The sequence below is a fragment of the Cygnus olor genome, chromosome 2, assembly GCF_009769625.2.
Source record: "Cygnus olor isolate bCygOlo1 chromosome 2, bCygOlo1.pri.v2, whole genome shotgun sequence".
NCBI classification, from domain to species: Eukaryota; Metazoa; Chordata; class Aves; order Anseriformes; family Anatidae; genus Cygnus; species Cygnus olor.
Genome location: NC_049170.1, coordinates 159,843,891 through 159,859,878, shown reverse-complemented (window position 1 = coordinate 159,859,878; position 15,988 = coordinate 159,843,891). Strand labels below are relative to the sequence as shown.

At 66.4% G+C, this 15,988-nt stretch overlaps 4 protein-coding genes across 7 annotated transcripts in view; 2 read left to right on the top strand and 2 right to left on the bottom strand.

The window, feature by feature from the left end:
- TIGD5 (tigger transposable element derived 5) overlaps positions 1 to 15,526 on the bottom strand; it is a 15,931-nt gene extending 405 nt beyond the window's left edge. The window contains exon 1 of one of the 2 annotated variants that reach the window (XR_005816870.1): positions 13,689 to 15,526. Coding sequence is in view for 1 of the 2 variants with exons in the window: in XM_040547458.1 (XP_040403392.1) it covers positions 13,762 to 15,477 (1,716 nt within the window). In the remaining variant the exon portion in view is untranslated. Of the gene's footprint in view, positions 1 to 12,552 lie in introns of those variants that run through there. The other variant, XM_040547458.1, reaches the window with a different exon arrangement.
- GFUS (GDP-L-fucose synthase) lies at positions 7 to 1,867 on the top strand. Its single transcript, XM_040547472.1, has 7 exons — positions 7 to 38; positions 271 to 404; positions 505 to 569; positions 722 to 788; positions 864 to 943; positions 1,163 to 1,262; positions 1,401 to 1,867. The coding sequence occupies exons 1-7, from the start codon at positions 19 to 21 to the stop codon at positions 1,454 to 1,456; spliced, it is 522 nt and encodes a 173-aa protein (XP_040403406.1). The 5' UTR covers positions 7 to 18; the 3' UTR covers positions 1,457 to 1,867.
- On the bottom strand, positions 1,988 to 6,649 carry LOC121065038 (protein brambleberry-like). Of its 2 annotated transcripts, XM_040547455.1 has the most exons (12): positions 5,890 to 6,649; positions 5,441 to 5,569; positions 4,843 to 5,022; positions 4,539 to 4,761; positions 4,350 to 4,466; positions 4,033 to 4,221; positions 3,746 to 3,952; positions 3,514 to 3,604; positions 3,175 to 3,236; positions 2,896 to 3,041; positions 2,491 to 2,576; positions 1,988 to 2,356 (listed from the first exon to the last, which is right to left on the bottom strand). In XM_040547455.1, the coding sequence occupies exons 1-12, from the start codon at positions 6,421 to 6,423 to the stop codon at positions 2,233 to 2,235; spliced, it is 2,088 nt and encodes a 695-aa protein (XP_040403389.1). In that variant the 5' UTR covers positions 6,424 to 6,649; the 3' UTR covers positions 1,988 to 2,232. The 2 variants fall into 2 exon arrangements, with proteins under 2 accessions (XP_040403389.1, XP_040403391.1); XM_040547457.1 differs by lacking the exon at positions 5,441 to 5,569 and having other exon boundaries at positions 5,890 to 6,131.
- Positions 6,803 to 10,662, top strand: PYCR3 (pyrroline-5-carboxylate reductase 3). 2 transcript variants are annotated; one of them, XM_040547471.1, is made up of 6 exons: positions 6,803 to 6,905; positions 8,372 to 8,436; positions 8,787 to 8,864; positions 9,359 to 9,571; positions 9,671 to 9,763; positions 10,268 to 10,662. In XM_040547471.1, exons 1-6 carry the CDS (start codon positions 6,824 to 6,826, stop codon positions 10,448 to 10,450), a joined length of 714 nt encoding a protein of 237 aa, XP_040403405.1. In that variant the 5' UTR covers positions 6,803 to 6,823; the 3' UTR covers positions 10,451 to 10,662. The 2 variants fall into 2 exon arrangements, with proteins under 2 accessions (XP_040403405.1, XP_040403404.1); XM_040547470.1 differs by having other exon boundaries at positions 8,685 to 8,864.
- Positions 15,527 to 15,988: the final 462 nt, after the last annotated feature.

The following is a 15,988-nucleotide window of genomic DNA, read 5'->3' as shown; positions in this document are numbered from 1 at the left end:
TACTCCTATGCCAAGAGGATGATCGACGTCCAGAATAGGTGCGGGGCCACAGGAGAGCCATCCTGGTGCCAGAGGGCTGTGAGCATCCTATAAATATCAGGGCAGGGGAAACCTCCAGGGCTGCCTAATGGGGCTGGGGAGATACCTGAGCTCGGCAGCCAGAGATGCCAGGGGCGGTTGCCGTGCTTAGCCAGGGGACACACTGGGAGAACCCAAGGATTGCTTTGTGGGGATGGCACCGAGACCCGCTCACCCCATGCTCTCGCCCAGGGGCTATTTCGAGCAGCACGGCTGCCGCTTCACCGCCGTCATCCCCACCAACATCTTCGGGCCGCACGACAACTTCAACATCGAGGATGGCCACGTGCTGCCGGGGCTCATCCACAAGGTGTACCTGGCCAAACGTGAGCGTGGTGGGGCATTTTATGGGTTGGGTTTTTGTTTTTTTTGGTAGGGGTAGCCGTGGTCTAGAGTACAGGTCTGATGCTCGCCCTTCTCCTACAGAGACCGGCTCTGCTCTGACCGTCTGGGGCACCGGCAAGCCCCGGAGGCAGTTCATCTACTCTCTGGTACGTGTGGCCCTGAGGGAGCACCTTTCGGGGGGGCAGCACCCGGATCTCAACACAGGCTGAGCCCTCCTGGGTTGTCCTGGGGCTGGCGAGGCTGCGAGAGGGCTGCGGGAGCAGCCACCCCCCTAAAAACCATCTGCTCCTCTCTCCAGGATCTGGCCCGGCTCTTCCTTTGGGTCCTGCGGGAATACGAGGAGGTGGAGCCCATCATCTTGTCAGGTGAGAAGCAGCTGCCCCTTTCTAAGAGGGGAAGGAAGGGGGAAAACGGCCTCAGCTCATCCCCGTTCCCCACAGTGAGCGAAGAAGATGAAGTCTCCATCAAGGAGGCGGCGGATGCGATCGTGGAGGCCATGGACTTCAGGGGAGAGCTCATCGTATCCTTTAGGGCAGGGCTGGCGCAGCAAATGGGGGCACCCCACATCCCACCAGGGACTGCGGGGTCGCAGTGGAGCCCCCACAACGCAGATACCGGGGCAAAGCAGTGCCCGGATCATCCCCAGCCAGGATGTAGGGGGGGCAGAGCACAACCTCACCCCCCCCCCCCAGCCTCCGAGTTTTCCCCATTTCTTTTCCCTTAATCGCCCCCGTGCCAGTTTGACACCACCAAGGCGGACGGGCAGTTCAAGAAGACAGCCAGCAACGCCAAGCTCCGGCGCTACCTCCCCGGCTTCCAGTTCACCCCCTTCAGACAAGGTGAGAAAGGGGGCACGCGCAGCCCCGGCATTGCCTTGGGGGTGCCGAGGGAAAGGGGTACGGCCACCCCATTGCGCCCCCATCAAAAAAAAAAAAAAAAAACACACCCTACTGACAGCCCCTCCTCTCCTTCCCCAGCCGTGCAGGAGACCTGCGCCTGGTTCCGCGCCAACTACGCCAGCGCTAGGAAGTGAGGGAGCGGCGCCCGCACGCGCATCCTCTTCGACTCAGGGTTGTCCTCTGCTGGGGCAGAGGACGGGGCTGGGGGGGTGACGGTGACATTTCCAAAGCTGGAGGGGGACCAGGGTCCTGGTTACGCTTGAGGGTGAGCGGGGACAGGGAGGGGGAAGAATGAAAAAGAAAAAAATCAAGTAGCATCTTATGTAGAAAAGCCTAAGGAAAAGGCCCCGTGCTCAGGTAGGGGGAAGGACTGGGGACCCCAGAAGTGCTGGTGGGCCCCAAATGGGGCAGTAGCAGCCACCATTGGCCATGTTCCTCCCCCGGGGGCAGAGGCTGGCAGCTCCTGCTGGGCTGTAACAGGCTACGCTGCTAATTACGTGTAATTAGGCTGTAATAAAGAGAAGCTGATCAGGGCTGTTCCTGCAGCACAGGAGTGGTTGGTGGTGCTTCTGTGTGTGGGACAAGCACAAGGGGGTGGGAACGGCCCCATAAATCCCAGCATCTCCTGGGGGGGGAAGGAACCAGAATGGGGAAGGCTCCAGACATAAATAAAGCTAGCATTTATTAAAACGTGTGCAAATAGCATAAAACTGGTGGGACGAGGAGTATCCACCCCACTGGGCTCAAGTGGGAGCAGGAAGGCACGCGCCAGGGCGAGCCCAGCAGTCCCATACCCACCCGAGGGCACCCACAGGGTGCTGAGCACAGCTCTGTGTTCTCCACCCGCATCAGGAAGAGCCAAAATTGGGTTAGCCCCCCCCCCCCCCCCCCACGGGGAGGGGAAAAGGGGTCAGAGGCGTGGGGACCCGTGGGCGTGGAGGTGGCAGAAGTCCTGCCCGGGGACAGCTCTCTTCCGACACCGCTGCCCAGCCCTGGTGAGCCCCCGGCACGGGGACCGTGGGGACAGCGAGGACCTAAGGGAGGAGACAGCCATCAGCACCACGGCCCCAAGGGGCACCCAGCCATCAGGTTGGGTCTGGTCGCTGGTGGTGACACCAGCCCCAAAGTGTCCCTGGAGTCAGAGATGTCCCCTGCAGGCAGTACTCACGCGTTGCTGCTGGCCAGGGACTGGCACGGGCTGTAGGGTTTGGGCTCCCAGCGCTGCCCAGCTCCGAGACTTGGTTCCAGCATCACCTGGCCGGGGAAGAAGAGGTTTGGTAGGGCACAGAGATGATCCCCGGTGACCCGCTTGTGCTGCGGGAGATGTCCCTTTTCCCCCAGGGTCCAGGTGGTAGCGGGCAGGATGAGGGCCTTGGTCTGCAGGATGCCCCCCTCCACCCAAAAGCCCTCCCCGGGCAAGTGCTGCAGGACCAGGACCTCTCCCAGCAGCCCAAGGGGTGTCCAGGGTCATCAAAACAAGGACCCCTTAGAAGATCCTGGCCCTAACGGGAGACCCAGCAGGCCCTCAAGGAGCAGGGCCCATATCCCACACCCGCCCCCGGCTTAGGCTTACCCCACACGAGGTCCTTCTGGGGACGGGGTGCCCGGGCGAAGCGGCCAAGCTCAGCTTTGTCCTCCAGCTGCCGGGGACCGGCGATGTCCTCCCTGCTGCGTGGGGGTCCCCAACCGTCACTGGCGGCTGCTCCAGGCACGAGGGCTCTGCAAGACACGGCGTGGGTGGTGACGTGCTCCCAGCACCGCTGTCCCAGGGTGGCAGGAGCACAGGTACCACCAGGGTTGGATAGGACACACCGTGGGGCTCCTCGAGGTCCCCCCCCCCCCCAGCTCTCACCTTGCAGGCAGCTCATCTCCATCCTGTCCAGCTCCTCCTGCAACAGCCCCATTTTGCAGCCCCTGTGAAGGAAGGGGGAAACCCCGAGCCCCGTCATCTCTGCGGCTCGTTCCTCAGCCCCGATCACGATGGGGGACCCTTCTCCAGCCACCCACCACCACCACCAGCCTCTGGGACAAGGCGCCCAGTGTCACAGGGAAGCCCGCCAACACGCGCCCTGCGCCCTTGGGTACCCACAAGCCCACCCCCCAGGACCTCTGCTCCTTTAGGAAGGAGAGGACAGCCCAGCTGGATCCGAGCAGCACCCAAGGGTGCCGTGCCCGTCCCCCTGCCCCGTACCTTTCTGGGGTGGAGGTGAGGTGATGGCGAGGCTCAGCCTGGTGGAGCATCAGCCGAGCAATGCGGCGGGCAGCCGCCAGCACCCAGCGCCCTGCAGGGAAACAAGAGGGTGGGAGAGGGCAGAGCGCCCCAGCCCATCCCCACACGGGCTGCAGCACCCTGGGGTGGCTCAACCCCGCTGTGTGCTCAGCCCGCATCCCCCCACCCATCCCCCCAAAAAATCCATCCCCACCTGCCACAGCCAGGCCCAGGAGAGCAGCGAGGGCCGGGAAGCCGATGGGTCCAGCGCCACGGAGCTCGCCGAGGGCGCTGGAGCCGACGAGGAGGAGGAGGAGGGCGCGGGGCGGCGCGGGCGCCTGCAGGAAGGCCAGCAGCAGGGCCAGCAGCAGAAAGTAGGAGCCGTGCAGGACGCAGGTGGGGACGGCGCCGGGGCTCAGCCCTGCGGGATGGAGGAGCAGGGCCCGGCGTCGGCACCCAGCCGAAGCCGCCCAGCACCCCCGCGCCCCTCGCCCTGCTCACCGGCCCAAGCGAGGGCGGCGTGGAAGCGCCGCAGGTGGCCCTCCACGCCGCTCTGCACGCTCCGCACGCCCTCGGCGGCCGCCAGCACCAGCCCCAGGCTCCGGTTGAGGCGCTGCAGCGTCCCCGCCACCTCCTCGAAGTACCGCGCCGCGCGGCTCCGCTGGGCCAGCAGCGAGGCCAGGTCGCTCTCTACACGCCGAGGACACGGGGACGGGGTGAGCATCCCTGCCAACAAGCTGAGGGGACGACCCCGCCGATGACGGGGGGGCATCCCAAAAGGGAGAAACACCCGGGACGTGGGGTCGCCGTGCTCCCACCTAGCTGGGCGGAGACGTCCCGAGCTCTTTCCTGCACGCGGCGGAGGTCGGCCAGGATGGCTCGCTGCCCGTCCCGCAGCCCCTCGGCCTGCGCTGCCAGGCTCCTGCTGATGTTCCCTGCGCCAGAAGCCGCGTTGGTCCACGGGGTGCGACGGGGACGCGTCAGCCCACCCGGCCAACGGCTCTTACCCACGCTGCGTGCGACGCCCTCCACGAGCCGGGCCACCCGGCGCTGCCCGCCGTCGACGAGCCGCTCCTCCAGCGCCCGCTGCCGCCAGCCGCGGCGGACGGAAGCCTCCATCCTGCCCTGCTCCCCCGCGAGGCGCTCCTGCTGCTCTTCCAGCACCCTCTGCCCGCTCAGCGCCCGCCGCAACCCCTCGGCCGGCCGCTCCCGCAGCTCCTCGTGCCCCTCCTGCCCGCGGGGAGGACACGAAGGGGGTGACACGGCGGCCCCACAGCCGCCCACCCCGTGCCCAACCCCGCCACCGCGCACCTTGAGCGCCCGCATGGCGTCGAGCTGGTCGGAGGCGGCGGCGGCGGCCACGGCGTGCTCGGCGCGGCGGCGGAATCCCAGCTGCCGGGCGGCGTAGCAGACGGCGCGGGCGCGGTTCGAGACGACGCGGTAGGCGCTCCAGGTGTCGGGGTCCATGGCGGCCGTGCAGCTCGCCAGCGGCTGGGGGGCGGCACCGCGGGGGGCGTCGGCATCACCCCCGCCACGCGTAACACCCCCCCCCCCCACCACCACCTTTTCATCCCCATAATGAGCCCCCCGGAGCCAAATCCCCCCTCCAAAAGCGCTCGGAGGAGCGAGAAGGGATGCTACGAGGAGCAGCGCGGGCTCCAGGAGCCAGCCCCGAGCGCAATTTTTTTTAGGGGGTGGGGGGGGGAAGCTTCAGCAGTGCGCAAGGATGGAGGGGCCAGGAGCCGAAATATGGCATCACGGGGAATGGGATAAATGGGATTGTTTTACCCCGAAACGAGGGCAAGAAGGCAACCAAAACAGGCCGGGAGCAGCTCAGGATCCTTGCTGTGGGGTTGGGCACCGCTATAGGATTTTAGGGGGTGGGAATTGGGGCGCGCCGCCCCCTTACCATCTCCGGGGTGCAGGGGTAGGTGCGGCGGCCCTCGGCGCCGGCCTGGCAGTTGAACAGGGCCACCCCCAGCTTGGCCACCTCCTCCTCGCTCAGGTCGGCGCAGGACGAGCGGAGCCGCGCCACGACCTGGCGGTGGCGACACCGGTGTCACCGGGACCTGGCACCCGTGGGTGCTCCCTCACCGGGAGCCGGCACCCATGGGTGCTCCCGGACCAGCCCGGCTGGGAAACGGGGCAGGGGTGGTTTTTAGGATGGCAATCAAGAAGCAAAGCAAGAGACGGAACCAGCGCTTCGCCTTCACCCCGAAAGTGCCACGGGAGGATGGGGGGGGGGGGGGGGGCAGCGCCTTTCCCCAGGGCACCCCAGGGTGGCTCCCCAAGGTGGGGGGGGGGGGGGGGGCCAGGGTCCCCCCCATTTCCCGACCAAGGGGACCCCCGTGGCCGCACCTGGCGGTGGCAGGAGTCCAGGGGCGACAGCTCCCACTGCGCCCCCTCGGCCTGGAAGCGCTCGTCGCCCGTCGTCATCTCGAAGGGGACGCCGGGGGGGCTCGGCGGTCCTCGGGGGGGGGGCCCCCCCCTCCTGGGGAGGGGTGCCGAAAGCCAGCCAGCCCAGCAGCCCCCCGGCAGCGGGGGCGCAGAGGAGGAGCAGAGCCCAGCAGCAACGGGGGGGCAGCATGGCTGGGGTCCTGCAGCACGAAAAATAAGGCGGGGGGGGGGGGGGGGCACGCAAAAAGCTGGGGCAGCCCCCTCCCCAAATCCTGGGGGGCGTGCAGCTGAGCCCCCCCCCAATAGGGGAACCCCTCCCCAATAGGGGAACCCCCCCCCAACAGGGGAACCCCCGCCAAATAGGGGGTACGCCCCCCTCCAATAGGGGGAACGCAGCCCCCCCCAAAAGGGGAACCCCCCCCCCAATAGGGGATGCTCTCCCCCCCCCCAAAAGATGACCCCCCCCAATAGGGGAAATAGGGGAACCCCCCCCATAGGAGAATCCCCCCCAATAGGGGACCCCCTCCCCAATAGGGGAACCCCCCCCCAAAGGGGGCCCCCCTCCCCCCAATAGGGGGAACCCCCCAGCACCCCATAGGGTTACAGGGCAGGGTTAGGGACTGTCGCGCCCCCCCCCCCCCCCGTAGGGCTGGGGACAGCCCCCCCCACGTCCCCACCACCCCCGTGGGGGGGGGGGTCCCCAACCTTCGCGCCCCCCCCCCCATCCACGTGGCTCTCCCGCACCTGCGCACATCCCAAGCCCCCCCCCCCACTGGTCCCGCCTCTTACAGCCCCGTCCACCAATCAGCGGGGGGGGGGGCGGGGGGAGTCCGACCAATGGGAGGGCAAAAGGGGGGGGTTCCTGGGCGGGGGGGGGGCGGGGTGCGGGTTCGGGATGGAGGCGGCGGAGCTGCGGGTGGGCTTCGTGGGCGCGGGGCGCATGGCGGGGGGCATGGCCAGGGGGCTGCTGCGGGCAGGTACGGGGCCGGTGCTGCGGGGGGGGGGGACACGGGGACAGCGCTGTCGCCTCCCCCCGGGGTGGCCCGGAACTGGGGGGGCGTGGGGGCGTGGGGGCGTGGGGACATCGGGACGTGGGGACATTGGGGCGTGGGGACATGGGGAGCCGCGGACGTGGGGACATGGAGATGTGGGGACATTGGGGCGTGGCGACATTGGGACGTGGGGTGTGGGGATATTGGGGCGTGGGGACATTGGGATGTGGGGACGTGGGGACCTGGGATGTGGGGACATTGGGGCGTGGGGACATGGGGTGTGGGGATGTGGGGGCGTGGGGACATTGGGACCGGGGATGTGGGGACATTGGGACCTGGGGCGTGGGGACATTGGGATGTGGGGACGTGGGGACCTGGGATGTGGGGACATTGGGGCGTGGGGACATGGGGAGCCGGGGACGTGGGGACATGGAGATGTGGGGACATTGGGGCGTGGGGACATGGGGTGTGGGGATGTGGGGGCGTGGGGACATTGGGACCGGGGATGTGGGGACATTGGGACCTGGGGCGTGGGGACATTGGGATGTGGGGACGTGGGGACCTGGGATGTGGGGACGTGGGGACCTGGGGCGTGGGGACATTGGGGCATGGGGACATAGGGACCTAGGTACATGGGGACACTGGGACCTGGGGACATGGGTACCTATGGATATTGGGACCTGGGGACGTGGCTACCTAGGGACGTGGGGACCTTGGGATGGGGGGACATGGGGACATTGGGACAGGGGGATGTGCGGATCTAGGGATGTGGGGGACATGGGGGCGTGGGGACACTGGGACGTGGGGCGTGGGGACATTGGGATGTGGGGGACATGGGGACGCGGGGACATGGGGACCTAGGAAGGTGGGGACATAGGGACCTAGGTACATGGGGACATTGGGATCTGGGGACATGGGTACCTATGGACATGGGGACATTGGGACATGGGAACACTGGGAAGTGGGGACTTTGGGACATGGGGACCTTGGGATGTTGGGGCGTGGGGACATTGAGACCTGGGGACATGGGGACCTAGGGATGTGGGCACATCGGGACCTTGGGACACGGGGACAGGTCTGTCCTCCTTGAGATGTCCCTGCCCCATAGCATGCTGAGGGGGTATCGGGGTGGTCCTGGCCTCCCCCAGGGGTCCCTACCCCCATAGTGTGACATGGGGACAGCCCTCTCTGTGCTCCGAAGCCAGGAGGTGGCCCCTACGTTTGGGGCCACCTCGATTTTGTCACTGTAGCGTGGCACAGCGGGATGTCCCCAGCCGTCCCCATGGGGTGCCTGGGCTGACCCACAGATGGACAGGATCAGGCCCCCCATCATCCCATGTCCCCCAGGCTGATGGGGCTGGGGCCAGAGCAGCGCGTCCCCAGCACGCTGGGGTGGCCCCACTGCTGCGGGGCCACCCCGGCCGCTCACCCCGGTCCCCGTGTCCCCCAAGGGAAGGTGCCAGCCAGCAGCATCCTGGCCAGCGCGCCCTCGGACAGGAACCTGGACGCCTGGCGGGTGAGTGGGGCCCCGGGGACGGTGACGAACCCCTCGGTGGTGGCAGGAGGCACCTTGGGGTTGTGGCTTTGGGGTTCCCTTTCCCCCCTTCGCGAAGCTTTGCCTCGTCCTTGTAGGGTCCGGGTGAAATTAGGAGGTGGGGGGGGGGGGGTCCCCGAGCGCCCGGCACGTGGGGACGGGAGGAAAGGGGGGGGGGGGGGACGCCGCGGGGTCGCGGGGCTGTGACGCTTGGCCCTGCTCACGGGCAGGATTTGGGCTGCCGGACCACGCACTGCAACCTGGAGGTGCTGCAGGAGAGCACCCTGGTCTTCCTGGCCACCAAGCCCCACGTCCTGCCGGGCGTCCTGCAGGAGATCCGGCCCGCCGTCGGGCCCCACCACGTCGTCGTCTCGCTGGCTGCCGGCGTCACCCTCCAGAAGCTGCAGCGGGTGAGTGCACCCTGACACCCCCTTCCTCCTCCCCCTTTCCCCCTCCTCCCCCTTTCCTCCTCCCCCCCTTTTCCTCCTCCCCCCCTTTTCCTCCTCCCCCCCTTTTCCTCCTCCCCCCTTTTCCTCCTCCCCCCCTTTTCCTCCTCCCCCCCTTTTCCTCCTCCCCCCTTTTTCCTCCTCCCCCCTTTTTCCTCCTCCCCCCTTTTTCCTCCTCCCCCCTTTTTCCTCCTCCCCCCTTTTTCCTCCTCCCCCTTTTCCTCCTCCCCCCTTTTTCCTCCTCCCCCCTTTTTCCTCCTCCTTCCTTCTTACTTTTTTTCCCTCCTCCTCTTTCTCCCTCCCCCTGCCACCACCTTGCGGCCAGTCCCATGACTCCGTCCCCACCCAGCTGACACCCCCTGCACCTCACTCCCCCACCAGCACCCACGGGCGACGCGCAGAGGCTCAGGACCCCCCAAAACGCTGACACCCCTCTCCCGTGCCCATCTCTTCCCCAGCTGCTCCCCGCCGGGACCAAGGTGCTGCGGCTCATGCCCAACCTGCCGTGCGTGGTGCAAGCGGGGGCCATGGTGTTCGCCCGGGGCAGCGGGGCCAGCGACGAGGATGCCGCCCTGCTCCAGAACCTCCTGACCTCCTGCGGGCTCTGTGAGGAGGTGCCCGAGTCCTACATCAACATCCACACCGGCCTCAGCGGCAGCGGGGTCGCCTACGTGAGTGCCACGCGCCGCCGCGCTCAGCGGTGGCGGAGACCCCGGTCCTCGTAGGGTCGGGGCCCCCTTTTCTCCCCTTCGGTGCTTTGCCTTCCCCAGGTGTACCTCTTTGCCGAAGCCCTGGCCGAGGGGGCCGTGAAGATGGGGATGCCGGGGGGCTTGGCCGGCAGGATCGCGGCCCAGACGCTGCTGGTGAGTCGGTGCCGTCGCTCGGGGGGCTCCCCGCGTCCTCCTTCTCCCCGCGGTGCCCGGCTCTGCGGCGCCTGCCAGGCTCGGTGCAGGCTCTTGATATCACCGGCTCCTCCGGGAGCCAAAACGGGGCGGGGGGAAGCCAGGAGCGAAGGTGGGAACAGGGCGGGGAGCAGGGGGGATGCGAGGGGTCCCCACGCAGCATCGGGTGCCCCATCAGCACCGTCAGAGAGTCAGGACTGAAGTTTCAGCCCAGGATAAGCGCGGCATCACCAAAGGGTGGCAGGTCGAAGGAGGTGCCGCCTTGCCTCCTGCCTCGGTTTCCCCTCTTGGCAACAAAGCCACGCTGTGGGGGGGGGGTGCAGATGCTTCAGCACCTTGTCCCCCGGAAAACTGGGGGAGACGGGAGGATGCTGCGGTCCCGCGGGCAAAACGGAGGTTGGGAGGAGGTGGGAACGACCCCTTCCTTTGATCCTCACCCCCCTGAGCCGCCCCGCGCACCCTCAGGGCGCGGCGAAGATGATGCTGGAGACGGGGGAGCACCCGGCCAAGCTGCGCGGGGACGTCTGCACGCCCGGCGGCACCACCATCCACGCGCTGCACCAGCTGGAGAAGGGCGCGCTGCGCGCCACCGTCATGAACGCCGTGGAGGCTGCCACCAAGCGAGCCTGCGACGTGGGCGAGGACTAGGGGTCGGGTTGGGGACGGCCACCTCCGTCCCGTCCCCCGGTGCCAGGGACCAGAGCTGCTGCTGCTGCTTCTCGTCCTCCGGCCGTGGTGACCCCAGACCAAAGCCCTGCGGGGACCTCGAGCCCTCGGGGGAACCTGGCCGGAGGTGGGAGGTGCCCACGCGGCTGGCCACCGCTGCAGGGCTGGGACCCAATAAAGGTGGGCAGCACGGAGGCAGGCTTGGCTCTTTCTGGTCCGTTCGGTCCTTCGGTGCCTTTTTTTCCTTGGGGAGGCGACAGCAGTAGGGTTTGTGCCACCCTGAGACGCTGGGACATCAGGCATCGCAGAGTCGGAGTGGCTGAGGGTGGGTGGCACCTCTGGGGCCACCAGGTCCAGTCCCCAGCTGGTGCCCAGCACCACGTCCAAGCAATTTTTGGAGATCTCCAAGGAGGAGACTCCACCGCCCACCCTGGGCAGCCTGTGCCGGTGCTGCGGCACAGAAGTGCTGCCTGGTGGTGACGCCACGCTGGCTGCGTGCCGGGATGGCTGCTGGCACGCGTGGCACTGAGACAGGGATGGGGACCTGGCTTTTGGGGAGCGGGCCCAGGATGAATCATAAAATCACAGAATACCTCAAGTTTACGACCTATGAGGACTCATCAAGTCCAACTGGCTGCACCAAGGGCCACCCAAAAACCAGACCCTGTGTCTGAGAGCGTTGTCCAAATCCTTCTTGAACTCCAGCGGGCTCGGGGTCATGACCACGTCCCTGGGGAGCCTGTCCCAGTGCCCCACCACCCTCTGGGTGCAGAACCTTTCCCTAACACCCAGCCTGACCCTCCCCTGTTGCAGCTTTGGTGGGGCTGGAGCTGATCCTGAGCCGCAGCGCCCAGTTCTTGGTTACACGTGGGCACCGGTGCCCGGTCCTCTGCTCTGTTTCGGGGGTGTGGACACAAGAAGGGGGATTAGCTGCAGCCTGGCCATAAAAAAATACTCGGAGCTCGCCGCTTCGGTGAGGATCGGATCGTTTTGCAAGCCCTGATGAAGCTCCCTTCTCCTCCAGATGCAATTAGCGGGAGGTTTGTGGGATGCTTTGAAGATGAAAGGCGCCTTCCTGGCAAAACACCCAGGTGCTGAGCACCCCCTCCGGGCTCCTGCTGCTTTGATCCATCCCCGGGGAGCAGCAGACGCGGGGACAGCCGGTGGCACCAAGCCCAGGGAGGTGCCGCAGGGGGGCGAGAGGCGGCTGCGCCCCTTCTTCCACGGGCAACAGTGGCACGAGCCAAAAAAATAGTTTAATTTTCCAAAATCATCCACTCTGCTTCACCGGTCCTTGCCGGGGTTACCTACAAGCAGGCAGCAGCCTTTATCGTTCTGCTAAGTCGCACAAAAATGGTTTAAATTACATTAATTAAAATATATATAGAGAGAGAGCAGGTAAATTATTGCCACTACTTTGCTGGCTTTGCCAGTGGAGGGAAACACAGCCTGGCCTCCACCAGTTTCCTCCCAGTTGGGTGCTCGAAGTCAGCCACAGCTCAGGTTTTAGGATGTTTTAGGATGCAAACCTGGAAGGGAGAAGCACAAAACGGGTCGGACTCTACGCAACGTGCTGGCTTGGAGCCTGGCAGCGGCTGAAATTGGGAGGCTGGCTGGGTTTGAAGAGGAAAAATAGCTTATTTCTCCTGCAGTCCGAATATTGACCTTGGTTCCGCAGCAGTTTGGGGATGGGAAAGGACAAACCCCAGCTGCAAACCCCAATTTTGCATGCTGCTTCTTGCTGAGAAATGAGACCAACGGGGAACTTAGGGGGCAGCAAGTTAACTGCTCGACGCCAATAACGCAAAATTCCTGTTTGATGCCGAGTTCTTTGAAGCTGCGCATCCACCTGGAGGAGAAAATAGGGTTTAAAGGCCACTACATCCACTTTATTAATTCTCGGTCTCAGCCTATGGGATTGTACTTGCAAACAGGGCTCGGAAGAAAAGGCTGCCCCCAGCCTGGAGCGTTTTGGGGACAGACGCGGCGTTTTGGGCACCGAGCGAGCCGTGCTCGGGAGCGCCAGGAACACGGCGGAGCGGCAGCTCCGAGGGACCAGTTACAAAAGACAGCCTCAGAGCGGGAATAAAAATCCATTTAATCTCCGTAAACTCTGAAATCATGAGACAAAGACCCGACAAGTAAAAACACCCATCCCGCCTGCTGACACAGGGCACGTCAGCTTGATTTTTTTTTTTCTTTCTTTTTTCAATAATTTGGCTAAGTAGGCTAAAATTTTATCAAAATCAGGTCGACGAAAGAGCTGCTCAATTCACATCCGATGCCTCCGGTATTTCACGACAGCTCCGGGAGCCGTTCCTGCTCCCATCTCACACAAGACACAGGGCAAAACAGGAGCCTGGACCCCAAAACTTGGTTTTACGAGGGCGCTGGGACGATGGTACGTGTTCAGCAGGTCTCTGTGGTCCGGGTGCTGCCGTGCTGTCAAGGGAGGGCTGCTGGTGACCCTCACCAGGGGATCTGCAGCTTGCCGGTACCCCCCCGTGTCCCTGTCCCAAGCCAGTGCCTGACAAAAGTTGTCTTAAAGCAGCCCCAAATCTCCCCGGTTTCACAGGAAACCGTTTTGGCAGCGGAAAGGGCGTCACCATCCCCTTTAGGGCAGCACCCCAGGAGCGGTCCTGCCGTCTGCTTGAAGATGTGAGGACACCGAGGCGATGCTACCCTGTCAGATCCTACACCCGCATCGCCTCCCCGCAGGATCTGTCCTCCCCAGATCCCATCCCCTTCCTCGAAGACCTCTGCCACAACCCAGCGCATCCGTCTTCAACACTGCTGTGGGGTAAGAAACATCCCAATCACACAGCTGCCTGCTCCGAGATGTGGGGAATTACAGCGTGGAAATGCAGCTTGCCCCACGGTGCCGGCTCCTCAGGGGTCTCTCCGTCACCCTGTTTCCCCACGGGGGCAGCACAGACGCCACCCACCCCATCCCCGTGGTGCCCGCATTACCCAGGGACCATCCTGCTCAGTCTCACGGGATTAAAAAAACAGCACCTCCTAAATGAGCTTAGGGTGAGGAACGACCCTCGAATATGCGACGTATGGAGGGTGTCGCACAAAAAAACCCCGTTAGCCCTAAAACGTGACTCCCCCCCCCGCCCCTTCAGCCACGGTAACCCACGGGTGTCTGGGCCTCCTGAACTGCCCGTGCCGGAGGGGAGCTGGCACCTCCGCTGCCAGCCCTGCCAGGACAAACGGGGTGTCCCCAGCCCCACGGGTGTCCCCGGGGAGGCGAGGCGGTCGGTAGCCGACGGGTGGCCGGCCGCCCTGCCCTAGGGATCGGGGCTGCCGGCGCGGTGCAGCCGCTGGGCCATGCTGATGAGGGAGCGGAGCTGCACCAGCTTCAGCGGCCCCACTTGCCGCGGGTCCTGGCCCTCCAGCCAGCGCAGCGCCGTCTCCAGCCCTCGGATGGCTTCCCGGGCCGTGGGCAGCAACGGGGGGCCCTCTTCCGCGAGCCCGCCAGCCCCACTGTCCCTTCCACCAGCCCCATCTCCGGCAACCGCTTCTTCTTCCTCCTCCTCCTCCTCCTCCTCCTCCACCCCACAGCCTCCGGAGCCTTCCTCCTCGGCATCCTCATCCCCATCGTCCTCCCCCGTCCCTGGGGCCGTGTCATCCAAGTGCAGCCAGTCGGCCACCTCCTCGGGAGCCAGGCGCTTGTAGGCCAACGCGGCCAGGTGGGTCAGGTCGCTGAAGACTTTGCTGTCCCCGCCGCCTTCCTCCCCCGCCGGCCGGTCTCCTCGCTCTTCCTCCCCAGGCTGGGGCTCGAAGGCGGCGCGCAGCCCCAGCAGCCAGCACTTCTCGATGGCGCCGGCGGGGATGAGGTCCCAGGAGAGGCCGGCCAAGTAGAGCATGTCCTTGAGGAGGAAGGACCGCACGAAGTCCACGGGGCCCCCGGCGCTGCCGCCCCCGGCCGCGCACGAGACGGCCAAGCGCAGCAGCTCCCGTTTGTAGAGCTGCTTGAAGGCGGACACCACCCCTTGCTCCAGCGGGGCCGGGATTCGGCCACCCCCTCCGGCCGAGCCGTTCCCGGCCGGGCCCTTGGAGAGGAAGAGGGCGCGGATGGAGCCGTCGGGAGTCTGCAGCTGGGGGAGCTCCTCGGGGCCGCCCCCGGCGGGCGGCGTTGGGGAGCTGAGCAGCAGCACGGCCTTCTGCTGCAGGCAGCTCCGCCGCAGGTAGCGTTTGACGCCCGGCACGAAGTCCTCGAAGAACCAAGCCCTGAGGAGAGCCGGCCCCAACCTGGCCTCGGGGCTGTAGCGATAGCAAGCGGGGAATTTGTCCTGGTTGTGGTGGCGGAGGCTGGGGGGGTCGCGGAGGCCGCCGACCACCAAAGGCTTGAGCTTGTGGGAGCCGGTCAAGTTGGCGGCCAGCAGCACGGTGACCCGTTGGCGAGGAGCCGGCCGCCGCCGCGCCGCCTGCCCGGGCAGCAGCTTCCAGTAGAGCCCGGTGACGTTGGCGTTGTAGATCTGCTCATCGCCGTAGCCCCCGGCGTCGGTGGCCGGGGTCGGCGGCGGGGGCTCGGGGCGGGCGGCGGGCGCCCGCTCGTGCTCGGCGGCGGCGGGGAGGCCGCCCTCGCCGTAGATGCGTTGGCTGGAGATGCCGTGGCGCTTCTGCCAGCGCCAGAACCAGCCGTGGCTGGCCTTGAAGGTGCACTCGGGGCCGTAGATCTGCCGGGCGAAAGCCTCGGCTTGGGCTTGGATGAGGGGCCCGGAGAGGGGGACGCCGTGCTGCCGGAGGGCGAGGAACCAAGCGTAGACGGCTCGGTCGATCTCCTCCTCGTTGGCCAACCTCATCTTCTTGCGTTGGGTGCCCACCTCCCCCCCCAGCTGCTCCAGGAACCAGCGCAGCTTCGCCTCGTCCTTCAACCAGCCCCGCAGCGTCCCCCCCGGCACCCCGAAAGCCCGGCACACCGACGCCTGCCGCTCGCCCTTCTTCACCCGCTCGATGGCTTGCAGCTTGTCCTTGATGGAGTACGCCCGCCTCAGCGCCATCTTCACCGACACCCCCCCCACCACCCCCCCCCCTCCCACCACCGCCCCCTCCCCGACCCCCCGCCGTCGCTGCCGCCCCCCTCGGACCCTTCTCGCCCCCCCGAGCCCCCGACCCCACCCTCTTGGCCCCCTGCCCCCCCCCCGAGCCCCCTGCCCGGCTCCGTCCCCCCCCCGGGCTCGCAGCCGCCCCCGCCGCCATGGGGCGCGTTATAAGCGGGGGGGGGGAGGGGGGGGGGGAGGGGGCGCCTTTGTCTCCGCTCCCAGCCCCGAGCCGGCCGGCGCCTAGAGCGCATGCGCGCTCCCTCTCTCCCCCCCCCCCCCCCCCCCCTTTCCCCTTCCCTCCCTCTCTCCCCCCCCCCGCCCCGGCGCGCTGTTGGACTCTTCCCCGCTATCCCTCCCGTGCTTCTGGGCTGTACCAATCGCACGGCGGGTGGGGTGTGTGTGGGGGGGCGCCTCGCTTTTATCCTTCCTCCTCCCCACCCTCCCTCACCGCTTGGCAGCCCCGGCCTAA